The 16,276-nt window shown below is 41.9% G+C and overlaps 1 protein-coding gene across 1 annotated transcript in view; it reads left to right on the forward strand.

Moving 5' to 3' along the window:
• The first annotated feature begins 2,413 nt into the window (after nt 1-2,413).
• LOC119502699 (major histocompatibility complex class I-related gene protein-like) overlaps nt 2,414-16,276 on the forward strand; it is a 32,234-nt gene continuing 18,371 nt past the window's right edge. Inside the window, exon 1 of the mRNA XM_037793851.1 lies at nt 2,414-2,566. Within this exon, the coding sequence (XP_037649779.1) occupies nt 2,512-2,566 (55 nt within the window). The 5' untranslated portion in view covers nt 2,414-2,511. The remainder of the gene's footprint in view (nt 2,567-16,276) is intronic.

Below are 16,276 nucleotides of genomic sequence, written 5' to 3' on the forward strand. Positions count from 1 at the left end.
ATATCACATTGACTTAAGTATTCAGACCCTTTACTCAGTACTTAGTTGAAGCACCTTTGGCAGCGATTACAGCATCAAGTCTTTTTGAGTATGATGCTACAAGCTTGGCACACCTATTTTTGGGGAGTTTCTGCCATTCTTCTCTGCAGATCCTCTCAAGCTCTGTCAGGTTGGATGGGGAGCGTCGGTGCACAGGCATTTTCAGGTCTCTCCAGAGATGTTCAATCGGGTTCAAGTCTGAGCTCTGGCTGGGCCACTCAAGGACATTCACAGAGTTGTCCCTAAGCCACTTCTGCGTTGTCTTGGCTGTGTGCTTAGGGTCATTGTCCTGTTGGAAGATGAACCTTCGGCCCAGTCTGAGGTCCTGAGCGCTCTGGACCAGGTTTTCATTAAGAATATCTCTGTACTTTGCTCCGTTCAGCTTTCCCTCCATCCTGACCAGTCTCCCAGTTCCTGCCGCTGAAAAACACCCCCAAAGCATGATGCTGCCACCACCATGCTTCACCGTTGGGATGGTATTAGGCAGGTCATGAGCGGTGCCTAGTTTCCTCCAGACATAACGCAGAGAATCTTGTTTGTCACTGTCTGAGAGTCCTTTAGGTGCTTTTTTGCAAACTCCAAGGGGGCTTACTCTGAGGAGAGGCTTCCGTCTGGCCACTCTGCCATAAAGCCCAGATGGGTGGAGTGTTGCAGTGATGGTTCTCCTACTGGGAGTTTCTCCCATCTCGACACAGGATCTCTGGAGCTCAGCCAGAGTGACCATCGGGTTCTTAGTCACCTCTCTTACCAAGGCCCTTCTCCCCCGATGCTCAGTTTGGCCGGGCGGACAGCTCTAGTGAGAGTCCTGGTTGTTACAAACTTCTTCCATTTAAGAGTTATGGAGGCCACTGAGCTCTTGGGGACCTTCAATGCTGCAGAATTTTTTTGTAGCCTTCCCCAGATCTGTGCCTCGACACAATCCTGTCTCTGAGCTCTTCAGGCAGTTCCTTCGACCTCATGGTTTGGTTTTTGCTCTGATATGCATTATCAGCTGTGAGACCTTATATAGACAGGTTTGCGCCTTTCCAAATCATGTCCAATCATTTGAATTTACCACTGGTGGACTCCAGTCAAGGTGGAGAAACATCTCAAAGATGATCGAGGGAAATGGGAGGCACCTGAGCTCAATTCCAAGTGTCATAGTGAAGGGTCTGAATACTTAAGTAAATGTGATATTTCAGTTTTTCCTTTTTAATAAATTTACAAAAAATTCTAAAATTCTGTTTCCACTTTGTCATTATGGTGTATTGAGTGTAGATTGATGAGGAAAAAAACTAATTTTATTGATTTTAGCATAAGGCTGCAACATAACAAAATGTGAAAAAAGAGAAGGGGTCTGAATACTTTCTGAAGGCACTGTATATCTATATATATATTTATATATATATAGATATACTGTATATATAATTGTACAACACCTCTCTGGGGAGGCGGGGGACAAAGGAGGACGGTCTGCAAGACAGATAATAATGCACACAGTGCACTTTAATAGATTTTTAAATTCTGCACACCACCAACAGCTCTACTCTGTACCTTTATAGACGGGTTTTATTGTATTCTACCAATAATGTACAGCTTATTCTGCACTTAAGTATTTAAAAAAAAATCATCCTGAATTATATTATATTATATTTTACATTTCTTAATCCCCTGGTCTCTACTGTATATATCCTATATTTTATTATCCTGCACTATTTCACTTTTTGCACTATATTCACATTTTTAATAATCCTGTATCACAGCTGTTACCCTGCACTATATTCAGTTTTAACAGTTATCTTCATCTCCTGGTATTTTTATATCTGGTATATTTTTTGTACTTTGTATTTTGTACTAATAACTTTTTTACTGCCTTTTTACTAACATGTTTTGCACTATGGAACTGTGATGCTGGAAACTTGAATTTCCCTCGGGATCAATAAAGTTACTATCTATCTATCTATCTATCTATCTATCTATCTATCTATCTATCTCTGTATAGATATGTTTTAGTATCTCTCATTATTACACGGCATTCCTGTTTAGACCTCTGTGTACATATATAACTTCTTATCGTGCATATACATACTACATATTGTTTACATCCAGTTTTCCCATCTGAAATACTGTCAACAACTAAATTACAAATTGACATGACTGTTTTATATTTACTTATGTTTATATTTATTTTAACTGCACTATTTAATGCCTTCGATTATCATTTGGCTTTTATTTTTACTTAAGTGATTTCCCCTTTATCGTCCGTTCAATGTTATTTTTTCTGTTGTTTTGTGAGTTTTACTTCTCATTTATTTTCTTGTATTTTTATAAAACGAAACAGGAGATATATTTCGTACAGTCCCCAGCAGAGACAGACGCTCCAGGTTCAGGACCAAGGTCACGTCTGAACACGTCGAAATATTTGCTAGTCAGCTGACTGTAGCTCTCACGCTCTCTCTCTCTCTGTCTCTCTCTCTTACTAATCAAATCAAGATGAAGTTAATTGTGTTGCTCAACTTGCTCCTCTTCTGTCACGTTGCATCTACAGGTAAGATCATATTGTGACTCTCACCGTTATTTGTTGTTATTCTTGTTGCTACAAAACTTGTTTGATTTATTCACTTTGTAGTGCGACATTAAGGAACCACTTTCACTTTGTCACACTGAACTTACAATAATGTCACAATAAATCGGACAATGCGACCTGCTCTTGACTACTACTTTGCTGGTAGGATAGGGGAATAACCGTGGGACATCAGTAAAAATGCTCTTGAGATGGATTTGTCTTCAGTGAACTTTATTGTAAACTTCACGCACCGTGCATCATTTACACTTCAGACAGGGAGTATAGTTTCCGTTAGTGTGTGGTTCTGTAACCGCAGAAATAAAGGACTTTAATGGATATTGATTGTATGGGAATCATTACATACAACGCTCTACAGAATACAGCATTATGTACATAATTTCACCATATAACTAACATTACTACCATATACAGGATATACTGTGATCCTTAATACTCTTACACAGTGCTGTCAAATAACAGGATAAACAACATTATAGCTAATAAATTAAAATAACATTCAATATCTCTTATGCACTATCTCTTATGGATTATATTCTCTAATATATTATTCTATTATATACTCTTATATGAACACATGGTTCTACTGGGCAGCGCCCCTCTTATCTCGTACTACACAAGAGCAGTGCGTCGTTACGAACGCCCTCTAGACATGTAAACATCACCATTTCACTCCGTAACACTACGTACAGCATTGCTACGCATGGCATAACATAAAACACAGTAAATACAGAGCTAACTCTGTAACGAGCACGGTTAACAATTATGCATCCCTCATGTAACAACTTAAAGGTCCTATATTGTAAAAAGTAAGATTTTCATGTCTTTTATATTATAAAGCAGGTTTAAGTGCTTTATAAATACTGTGAAAGTATGGAAGCGCTCAATCTACAGAGAAATACACACACAGCCCGTATTCAGAAATTGTGCGTTTGAAACAAGCCGCTAGGATTTCTGTCCATTTGTGATGTCACAAATATACAATATTTAGACCATCAAACGGTTTTAAACGTAAACATTCTAAATGTGTCCCAGTTTATTTCTGGTTGCAGTGTATGTGAATGACATCAGCTGACAGGAAGTAAACATGGACCCAAACTGTTGCCAGGCAACGCAATTCTGTTGCAATTCTGTTGCAATTCTGTTGCAATTCTGTTGAAATGCACTAAAACGGAGCGTTTCTGACAGAGGGTAAATACAGGCATATTCAAACAGACAGTATGAGGGAAATTACATTTTTTTTAATATTACAGCATGTGAACATGTTCTAGTAGAAACACAAAATACAAGTATGAATCTAAAAATGAGCACGATATGGGACCTTTAAGACTTATATCTTCAAATAACAAAAAGGAAACTTACATCTCAATTGACGCACACAGGCTCTCACTGTCTAAAATGTCCAAACTGTGCAGTACTTATTACGTTGTAGCTCAACTACAGCTCACTAGTCACGGAACTCTCTGAAGCAACAGAAAAAGGAGACGATTTACCTCTGCTACGAAGGATTGATTGACAGGCTACTCAGCCAATAGAAATGCACTTAGCAAAATGATAATTAAGGATATAAACTAAGGCATAGATATTCAAACCACATAAATTGAGGTAGAAAATGCATGAAAGGATATGGAATCTTCTTTACAGTTTTTATATGAACCTACACGCCATTGTGTCACAGAACGACACATAAACTGTATATATGCTTTAGTTTAGGCAATAATATGTCAATAACGTTGTCATAAACGTGATAGAGGAAACCTTGACTGTTGCTAGGAGACATAACCTCTGTGATGTGGGAAATGCTGTGATCATAGAGAGGACATACTGTCCCCCAATATTATTGTTTATGTAGTATGACATAATTAAATCAAAATGATATATTACAGCAATTCCAACACATTTACTAGGTTTCCTTAATAATAATTATATCAACTGTAAAAGAGCAAATCTCTGCTTTTAGCAGGCCTACAATAATATATATATAAATATAATAAATCTCCCTCTCTGTGTCTTCCTCAAGCTCAGGTCCTCTATGAAAATAGAGGTGCAAAGTGTGCAAGTTACAATTTTGTTTTAAAATTAAATTAAATGAGGTATATATATATATACCTCATTAATACATAGTATTGCATTACACACTTTGCTGTTGTATATAGCATGTTATTGTTGTTCTATGTTCAAATTTTATATTTTCTAAACTAGTTGTAGTAGTCTGGTATATTTATAGTGTATTTTAATATATTCTTTATATTGAGTATACTATAGATATTACCTCTAGTGTTAATATATATATTTACTGTTCCTGTGCATTGCCTGGATACTCTGCTGCTGTAACACAATCATTTCCCAATTTGGGATCAATTAAGCACATCTATCTATCTATCTATCTATCTATCTATCTATCTATCTATCTATCTATCTATATATCTATCTATCTATCTATCTATCTATCTATTTATCAGTAATGAGAATGGGTCTATAACGTATTCTTTTGTAGCTCAGTGTAATTCAACATATTTTAAAATTCTCCTTTTTGGGGAATTGACAACCAATTAACCCATTTGTGCCCAAAGACTAGATTTAGTATGATAAGGACACATTTGTTCTGATCGGTCAAAAGCTTTGAAAAGTGGTACGGACATATTTTTGGCAAGTATCTAACAGTACAACACTTTTAACACTGCATATGTGTGCATATCTTTGATATGCCGAGGTTGCTAGGCGCCGACGCCAGTGGCAGCCTGTCTTAGTAGCTCTCCGTGTTTCTACTTTCTTTGTCTTCTTTTTTGCTACTTTTTCGTTACTTTTAACTTTCTACTGCGCTTAGTTTTTGTCAGTGATAGTATACTGCACACTTTATGTAAATAGTTTCCTTTTTCACAGCCGTCTTATTTAGTTATTATATTTAGTTAGCCTGACAAACGGACATGATCGGACAACGGACGGTGTATTCATTTGAAGCGCTCCTCGCCTTTCGGGACCGAGTAGCAGCGCCACCAAAGGATTTACCTGCTGAGATACAGCCACACAGACGGGGATCAAGAGCCGGTGTGATCGTGAGGGGGAGGAGGGAGAAGGAGAGGAGGAGATTTAAACCCGTCCTGCCTTCAGTGATCATGGGCAATGTGAGATCTCTGGCCAACAAGACGGACGAGCTAGCAGCCCTGGTGAAAGACCAACGGGAATACCGAGAGTCCAGTGTGCTGTGCTTTACGGAGACATGGTTGAAGGGGATTATACCAGACTGCTTAGTGGAACCGGACGGCTTCACGGTGGTGCGAGCGGACAGAGACAAACAGAGCGGTAAGAAGAAAGGCGGAGGGCTTGCTGTCTTTGTGAACTCCAGATGGTGTAATCCCAAACACATCACCGTAAAGGAGCGCATCTGTACCCCGGACATTGAGCTGTTGGCTGTGAGTTTGAGGCCATATTATCTGCCTCGAGAGTTCTCACACTGCATCATAGTTACTGTTTATATTCAACCGGTTGCTGTGGCGGTGCAGGCGAGTGACGTCATCCACTCCACCGTCGCGGGATTACAGACGAGGCACCCCAGCGCATTCATCGTTGTAAATGGTGATTTTAACCATGTGAAGGTCTCCAGAGCCCTGTCGAACTTCACCCAGTATGTGACCTGTAACACCAGACACAATAAGACCCTGGACCTGCTGTATGCCAACATTAAGGAGGCATACAGCGCCACTGTTCTCCCCCCCCCTTGGCGGTTCAGACCACAACCTCATCAGGCTTGTGCCAACATACAAGCCTGTTGTCAGGAGGCAGCCCGCTACCACCAGGACTGTTCAACAGTGGTCAGGGGAAGTTGAGGAGGAGCTGAGGGAGTGTTACAGGTCAACAGACTGGGAGTTGTTTGACAGGGTCCACGGTGAGGACATCGATGGGCTCTCCCACTGCATCACAGACTACATCAGGTTCTGTGAGGAGAGCATCGTACCCACCAAAAAGGTACGCTGCTTTCCTAACAACAAGCTCTGGATCAATGGGGACATTAAAGCCCTGTTGAACAGGAAGAAGAGGGCGTTCATGGCCGGGGACATTGAGGGGGCCAAGGTTGTCCAGAAGGAGCTGAAGAAGGAGCTGAGGGCGGCCAAGGACACCTACAAAGACAGACTGGAGGGGAGACTACAGGCCGACAGCTCCAGGGAGGTGTGGGGGGGTTCAGGAAGATAACTGGCTACAAACAGCCGAGCCCTGGTGTTGAGGGGACCTAGGAACATGCAAATGAGCAACCAACCAACCCCCATGAGCTCAGCAGGACAGCCTGGGTCCTCACTCACCAACACCAGTGCCCCCCCTCCACACCTCTCCTTCCCCTCCTCCTCCCCCCCCTTCCACACCTCTCCTCCTCCCCCCAGCACCCCCTTCCACACCTCTCCTCCTCCCCCCAGCACCCATCCCCAGGAGGCAGCAGCAGCTTGCCCCCTCCCATACCTACCCTGAGGAGCACATCCACAGCATGTCCTTTGCACCTGGAGACATTGCAACATCCACCCTGATCATCACAAGGGGCCAGGTGAGGAAGCAGCTCTCAAAGATCAGCGTGAACAAGGCCAGGGGACCAGACAACATCAACCCCAGGGTGCTCAAGGTGTGTGCTGGGGAGCTGGCAGCAGCGTTCCAGCACCTCTTCAGCCTCTCCCTGAGGCTGAAGAAGGTTCCCCAGCTCTGGAAGACCTCCTGCATCGTCCCGGTGGCCAAGAAGGGACACCCCAGCACCCCCAATGACTACAGGCCAGTTGCTCTGACGTCACACGTCATGAAGATCTTTGAGAGACTGGTTCTGCAGCACCTCAAGCCCCTTGTGAGCGACTTCCGGGACCCCCTGCAGTTTGCATACCAGGAAAACATCGGTGTGGATGATGCCATCACCTACATGCTCCACAGAGCCTACACTCACCTGGAGAGGCCGCACAGCTCTGTAAGAATATTGTTCTTTGACTTCTCCAGTGCCTTCAACACCATCTTGCCACTCCGGCTAGCTGAGAAGCTCTCAGTGATGCAGGTAGACCATGGCCTGGTGGCCTGGATTATGGACTACCTCACCAGCAGACCACAGTATGTCAGACTGAAGGGCAGCCTGTCAGATGTGCTGGTGAGCAACACCGGCACCCCCCAAGGAACTGTGCTGTCTCCCTTCCTGTTCACCACCTACACCTCCGACTTTCGCTTCCACTCGGGTACATGCCACCTACAGAAGTTCTCCGATGACTCCTCCATCGTCAGCTGCATCACGGATGACAACGAGGAGGAGTACAGAGCCCTGGTGGAGAACTTCATAGGGTGGTGTGATAACAATCACCTCCAGCTCAACATTGGAAAGACCAAGGAGCTGGTGGTGGACTTCCGGCGGAGCACGAGGCCCCCAACTCCCATCACCATCCGAGGGGAGGAGGTGGAGGTGGTGGACACCTACAAGTTCCTGGGAGTACATATGAACAGTAGACTTGACTGGACTGATAACACGAGGCCCTCTACAGGAAGGGACAGAGCAAACTGTTCTTCCTGAGGAGGCTCAGGTCTTTTAATGTATGCAATAGGCTGCTGCAGATGTTTTACCAGTCTGTAGTAGCCAGTGTTCTCTTTTTTGCTGTGGTATGTTGGGGGGGGGTAACATGAACACAAGGGATGCCAACAGACTGAACAGGCTGGTGAGGAAGGCTGGCTCTGTGGTTGGATCTGAGCTGGACGGTCTGGAGGTGGTGGCAGAGGGCAGGATGAGGAGGAAGCTGGACGCTATCCTGGAGAACCCCTTCCACCCCCTCCATGATGAGCTAGTCAAGATGAGGAGCACCTTCAGCCACAGACTCATCCCTCCTCGGCACAACACAAAGCGCCTGGGTCAGTCCTTCATGCTGGTAGCCATCAGGCTCCACAACCAAGGCTGACCCCCTTATGACAACTATTAGGACTTTTAAGAAATTTAAACATGCACTATCTGGCGCACTTTACACTCACTTTACACTATACATCCTATATACCACTTTATTGCTGACTGCACATATGTACATATTACATTTATTTATTTATTTATTTATTGTACATACTACATTTATTTATTGACGGACTGTACACACTATGTTCACCCATTAACTCTGTATCTTTTATATCTCTATTATTGTCTTTAGAATTTTTGTATACCTTTACCTCTCCTGTGATTCACTCTGTTTGCTGATGTTGCTGCTTTGACACCTGAATTTCCCTCCGGGGATTAATAAAGGTCCATCTTATCTTATCTTATCTTATCTTATTCAACTTTGTATGAGTTCATAGATACCAAATACTTGATTGTGCCCTTTGTAGTTTCTGAGATACAGCCATTTTCTTATCATACTACTGTATATCTCATCTGAGGACACGTGACTACTGTTTTTACCTCAAATATAAAGGAGTGCAAAAACAGTAGGCCCATGTGCCCAAAGACTATATTTAGTTTAATAAGGAAAACTCACTTTACAGCCAAACGGTTTGACCGATTTTGAAAATGTCTTCAAATTTGTGCTGAGGCAAGTTCAAAACTCAAAATTTGAGTTGTGGGCACAAATGGGTTAATCAATCAACCCCTCAAAAATGTTTAAAACACAAATCAAAACCTTCTTTGTCTTGCAGTGAAACACTCCCTGAAATATTTCCTTACTGCAACTTCTGGAGTCCCAAACTTCCCAGAGTATATGGGTACCATGATAGTCGATGAAGTGTTGGTGGGTTACTGTGACAGCAACAACAAGACCCCAGAACCCAAACAGGACTGGATGAGGGAACTATTAAAGGATGAGCCACAAGACCTGAAGTGGTATTCTCAGGAGTGTTTTGATAGCCAGCAGTTCTTCAGAGCCAACTTGGACAGCCTGAAGCAGCGCTAAAACCAAACTGGAGGTACAGTATGTTTATGTTCATATGTAACTTTTTACTGGTGAAATGTTTCCTCCCTCTGAGGTGAGACATAGCTTACAGTATAAACACACTGAGCCAATGTGTGTGTGTCTCTGTGGTGAAGATGTCGTATTATCTGTTAACCCCTTAACCTCTTTAAGAGGTTGTTGCACTGAGTGATGATACTGTTATCATATGAAACTAGAACATCTAAGGAATCCATGTTCCTTGGGAAGATCGCTAAATAACACCTCAAAGTTACGCTAAATTTTGGCAAGGAAAAACTGCCATGGCGATTTTCAAAGGGGTCCCTTGACCTTACACATGCACACTTTATGATAATCACATGCAGTTTTTTTGAATGCAGTATAAATCTGTTATTTCCGCCTATTCTAAAATGGTGTATTTGAATATTTCTGCATACTGGGGTCCTTAAACAGTCTTGAATTATATAAATTGGGTATCACTGTAAAGCTGACACTCTTGTGGATCCAATGAGTCCAACTGTATTCATGTGTGATGATGTTAGTCCCCATAGTAGACATTTCAGTGTAGTGAGACGATTTTCTGAAATTTGACCTTACTGTATGAAATGACCTGTGGTGACCTCTAGGATAATCACAGCCTCATGAAACTTTACAGCCACCAACTAGAGACCTAGAGCATTCAGAGGATATATGGCTTTCCTAGCTAGATTGACAAAAAGGGGGTTTCTGAGCAGTTTCCAGAATTGCAGAAAAATGCAATTCTTGCAGAAATCTCTAAATGTCAAACGTTTTTGATACCAAATCACAGCATGGCTTTTTCTATGGTGTTCCTCAAGGTCTTGGTGTGTTAATGTGGTATTTTGGAGGGATTAGTGATACTTTTGATCAATAGAGTGGTAAAAAATGGTTAAATTTAGCAACAAATCTGTAACAAATGGTATCAAACCAAAAAATGCTGCAACAACTTATGAGACATAATAGAGCATGGGGATGACCATCATATACTTCTATCATAATGTTCTACGCTCTTATGCACTTTCACTATTTATCTTAATTTATTCATCCATTTATTAATACATTTTAATTCTGATTTATGACTAGAACAACTTGACACAGTGCTGCATCTGAAATGAATCTTCAGGTTCCCAGCTTTCAGATGATGTACACCACTTCTATGTGACATCTACTGTTGACTATTTATCTACCCCTGAACATCCCCTGTACCCCACCCCTCTAAAACAGAAGGTAGAATGGTAAAGGAGCTGGCTGTACTGAGATGTCTCTTTTTTCTGTCTCTGTCTCTCTCAGATGCCCACATTTTACAGAGGATGAATGGCTGTGAGTGGGACGACGAGACTGGAGAGGTTGTTGTTTTTTTTCAGTACGGTTATGATGGAGAAGACTTCCTTGCATTAGACCTGCAGACGCTGACATGGACCGCTCTAAAGCCACAGGCTTTCATCACCAAACTTCGATGGGATAATGAGACAGCTAGATTAGAATACTACAAAAACTACTTCAACAACACATGTCCTGACCAGCTGAAGACGTATGTACACTATGGGAGGAGCTCTCTACAGAGAACAGGTAGGATCACATGGCAAGATGTACTGTTGTTCATGGACTCATCATTCCAATGAAAATAATATCCTGACACATCCTGGTGTCTCAGTACAGACTCATCTGTGTCTGTCTCTCTCCCCAGAGTGTCCCTCAGTGTCTCTCCTCCAGAAGACTCCCTCCTCTCCAGTCAGCTGCCACGCTACAGGTTTCTACCCCGACAGAGCCATGATGTTCTGGAGGAAAGATGGAGAGGAGATTCATGAGGATGTGGACCTCGGAGAGATCCTCCCCAACCACGATGGAACCTTCCAGATGAGTGTTGAGCTGAACCTGTCATCAGTCGCACCTGAAGACTGGAGGAGATACGACTGTGTGTTTCATCTCTCTGGTGTGGTGGACGACATCGTCACCAGACTGGACAAAGCAGTGATCAGGACCAACTGGGGTAAGACTGGAATCACAAGTGATGGTGTATTTTAGACTGGGGGATGGTTTTTACATTACATCGCCTGTACCAGCGAAATAATTTGCCTCAGAACAGATTTTATTGAGTGTGTTTGTGAGAATCAAAGTGTGCATGCAGGTGAGTTTCTGACGGGTCATTTCCGGCGGGTCGGGGGGAGAGAAAAAGTCACGAAACGCATCAGAAATCCACAGTGCCTGGAGCACATTGGACAACGCCTAGGAGCGAGCTGTTCAAACTAAACCAAACTAAACACACAAACAAAGCCTTATATTATTTATCCTACATTTATTAATCAGAGCGTTCACTATAATCACTCAAAATCAGCTGGGGGAGGTGTGTAGAAACAGTTGTTTACGACTGGCTGGGGGGTCCCGAACACCAACCTGATTATTCTAAAGTTTGAGAACCACTGTATTACATAACCAGCCATAAGTCTTAAAAACGTGCAACAGCAACCACATTTAGAGGACCGGTGCTGACATTTACTCTGAGAGGTGCTGCCAAGTTTGATGGCTTTTCACATATAGATGGCGCTAAATAAAGCTTTCATATCTTGAACTCCTGGTTTACTGTACCCACTTAAACCACTGATAAGCTGTGAACCTCTTTGTCAGGGTTTTTATTTACTACACATTTGTTTGACCAATAATGATTGACAGCACTGCCTGAATGTTGATTTGAAATGAAAGTCATATCCAGAACTGAGGCATTACCATTGAAAACACTTTCAGAACCACACAGCACAGTGTGAATGAACCCAAAGTGTGAATGTTCTGTTTTGGTTCCAGTTCCTCCTGCAGGGTTCCCTGCTGGTCCTGTTATTGGAGTTGTTGTAGGACTGCTGCTGCTGCTGCTGGCGGTCTGCATCGCTGGACTCTTCATCTGTCGGAGGAACAATAACGGTGAGAAACAGAGATGTTTTTATTCCTCTGATGAATTAAAATAAATACCTGTGATAGTCTCGTCCTGCATATTTAGTGTGGTACTTCTGGTAACTCAATCCATTTATTTGACTGTGATAGTGAAGCACAAAGTGCTGTTTTTTCTTTTTCTGCTTTCATTTTCTTACATTGTTTTCTCTCATCTGTATTTCAGGGTTTCGCCCTGCTAACAGTAAGTATTATACTGTGAAATATTTCACATTATATACAATTATATATATTTTTCCCCTTGTGGGCGAGCAACTAATATCCTGTTCACCATAAAAACAAACGTCCGGCATAATGTGGACACCAATATGACAAGGATTTCACTTTATTTACTACTTGTGTTGACAGCGGGGCAGTGAACATAGAAGAGAATGCTGAACTCCACAACTTATCGTCTCAGAGGACTTTACAATCTGTACAACAAATGGCGTTCTCTACCCTTCATTTGGATAAAGAAAACCACCCAAACTCATTTAATAAATCTCTCTAATGAGAGCTGCTCATCTGATTTGATGCCATACTGAAGGAGGGAAGAAGTGTTCGGATGGACTTGCATTTATATAGCACTTTTCTAGGCTTCCGACCACTCATAGCTCTTTACACTACATGTCAGCATTCACCCGTTCACACACTGATGGCAGAAGCTGCTAAGGTGCCAACTTTGCCCATCAGGATCTAATCTAAATACTCATTCACACACCGATGGTCATGCCTTCAGGAGCAATTTGGGGTTAATGGGACTATTTTGTAAGAATCAGAAAATGCTTGTTAACAGCGACACCTGTGGCCGTTAAGTCAACAAAAGTCAGCGTCCTGTTGCTCGCGCTTGTGCTCGCTCTACATAGACATGAACGAGCATCGCTCAAAACAGTGAGGCGACACACGTCAGCTAAAACCACAATATCACTCTATATTTCAGCTGCTTGGCAGTAATGTTAGCTGACCAGACGAAGGTCTCTCCATGAATCACTGCTGATCCTAGTGTTGGCTTTTCCTGCCTCAGCCTCCCGACCGCGGCCCGGAGGGAACAGGGGAGACACCGGAGTTTTGGTTGGAGATGATAACGTTTCTCTCTACGGAGCCCCGTCACTTCACAAGACACGGGAAACCTCTGTTGGTCTGGAGGAGCTGCAGCAGTTATTTCTGCACAAACGTCCACTGTACATTCACTAGATATTCTCAGAGCTAAACTAACTCTTCTGCAGTGTGTAGTGTGCACGCATGCACGTGAGAGTGGAGCGAAATAGCGAGAACGAGCGCGGTGTGTAAGCAAGCAGGCAGGCAGAGGAGCAGAGACTACGGCCCTGGAGACCAAAGCTACGGTCTCCCCCGCGTCTTCCGACCGCGGCCAACACTGTTTAACAGACGGGCTTCACTAGATACAACTTTGTTGTTTTGGTGCTTCCGTGTAGTTTGTGTTGGAGTCTCGTCTGAACAGTGTAGCCACACGTGAGCGCGCATGGGACACCGACCCGCAATGATTTATACGTATAAGAAGTTACAAACAGTCCCTTTAAGTGTCTTGCTCAAGGACACATCAAAATGTGACCCGGAGCAGCCGGGGAGTGAACCACCGACCTTCCGAGTAGTGGACGACCTGCTCTACCCTCTGAGCCACAGCTGCCCCAGATCTTTTTTTATTATTATCATTACTATTATTATCATTATTATTATTATTTTTTATTTTTATATTGGTAAATGCATTTATTTTGCACTTTTCTAGTCTTCCGACCACTCAAAGCACTTTATACTACATGTCAGCACTCACCCGTTCACCCACTGATGGCAGAGGCTATCAGTGCCAACTTTTATGGCTATGCCTTCGGGAGCAATTTGGGGTTAAGTGTCTTGCTCAAGGACACATCCACATGTGACCGGAGCAGCCGAGGATTGAACCACAGTATGTATCTCAAAACTGTACTTAGGTACTTAAATAAATGTAATAAATTACTTTCCACCTTTGTACAACAAAACCTGAATGGTGTAGTTTTTTTATTAATTCATAGTCTGTGAGGAGAGATCTAGATAGATTACAGCAGGGCTGCAACTAACAATTATTTTCATTGTCGATTATTTTCTCGATTAGTTGTTTGGTCTATAAAATGTCAGAAATTGGTGAAAAATGTCGATCAGTGTTTCCTGAAGCCCAAGATGACGTCTTCAAATGTCTTGTTTTGTCCTCAACTCAAAAGATATTCAGTTTACTGTCAGAGAAGAGAAAAGAAATCAGAAAATATTCACATTTAAGAAGCTGCAATCAGAGAATTTTGACCTTTTTCATTCTTACAAAAATGACTCAAACCGATTAATCGATTATAGTTGACAACTAATCACTTAATCGTTGCAGCTCTAAGGTGGATTTCTTTTTATTCTCATGTCACACCTCAAAGTTCTGCTCTTCTGTCACATTGTAGTTGTTCTTTTTTAGTAATCACTTTAACAGAACAGCAGAGAGCAATGTTGTTCTATACTTCTTCTCTCCAGGTTTCCATGATCAAATTAGGACTATCTTTAAAATCTTGGATTAAATCCAAGGGGGAGGAGGGATGTGGATCCGCCTGGTGTCAGCAGTGAGTCCGCTGTCTGACAGTGCCCTCCATAGACATATATGTAGACTGATACTGATAGAAATATCATACTTATGTGGGGAGAAAAATCAATGTGCAATATTAGCTGCAAAATATGTTGACTGTTGCCATACAATACAATAAGAGGTGCTACAAGCTCCGAATATATTTCTGATTAACTACATCTGTAAAAGAATGTATATTTAAAATGTATTGGTACATTGTGATTGTGATTATTTTGTGATTATTTCTTGTGAAATGTAATTATTCATTAATATGTAATTTTGCTTTGGCAATAATGTAACCTGAACATTCATGCCAATAAAGCCTCTTTGAATTTGACTGATTGACTCCTGGAGCAGACGTCAACGTGAGCGCCATATTGGACAGGGCAAGACTGACCTGTAAACAAATACAAGTGAACGGAGGAGCTCTGTTTTTCTGGATAAAAAGCACTATAACGTCTACATTTCTCAACCCATTTCAACGAGTCGTTTTATATTCAAACGTTTATGATCTACGAGGAGTAACGTTAAGCTAACGTTACGTTTTTTTTGGTGAAAAACTGTTAAATACGTTAACGTTACTACTTCCGGTTCCTGGATCACCGGTCTGTCCTTCGATATGATTCAATCAATTATAAAGTCATGATTATAAACTAGTACTTTCATATCACGTTTTCCTTTAAGCGTTTTACACATTATCAACTGTTCAAGTTAACGTTACATCCTTACAAAACGTTTGCTTCTGTAACATCAGATAAGAGCTAGCTAACATTCGTTACTGTTAGATAATCAATATAAGCTAGTGTTAGCTTGTTGATGTTCATATCGAACATAATATTGTGTTTAAAACATGATATGTACGTATTGTATATATTAAAGACGATGTGTCTGATATTGCAAACAATAAAACTGATGGCTGGCTTTGGTTTTGGAACAGAAACGTTGACTCAGCAATATTTAGCTTGACTTTATTTATTCAACGCTCTCTTAAGTTACTTTAGGTGTGCTAACGTATTATGGAGATTAACTAGCAGCTAACAAGTTCAATGCAATCAAATTGTATTGATATTACAATAATGTTGAGTTGACTTTAGACACAGATGTTAGTAAAATGATTAGGTGTACCATTAGCTTGGTGTTTTGGGTGTTGCTAACTAGATAAATGATCCTGTAATATGTTAACTTTTATATTTTTGACAGAGTCCCTGAGAAAGCTTCAGCTCATATCTCCTGTTACACACCACATGAGACAACAGTCCTAATGTC

Source organism: Sebastes umbrosus, chromosome 15 (genome assembly GCF_015220745.1).
Source record: "Sebastes umbrosus isolate fSebUmb1 chromosome 15, fSebUmb1.pri, whole genome shotgun sequence".
Lineage (NCBI taxonomy): Eukaryota > Metazoa > Chordata > Actinopteri > Perciformes > Sebastidae > Sebastes > Sebastes umbrosus.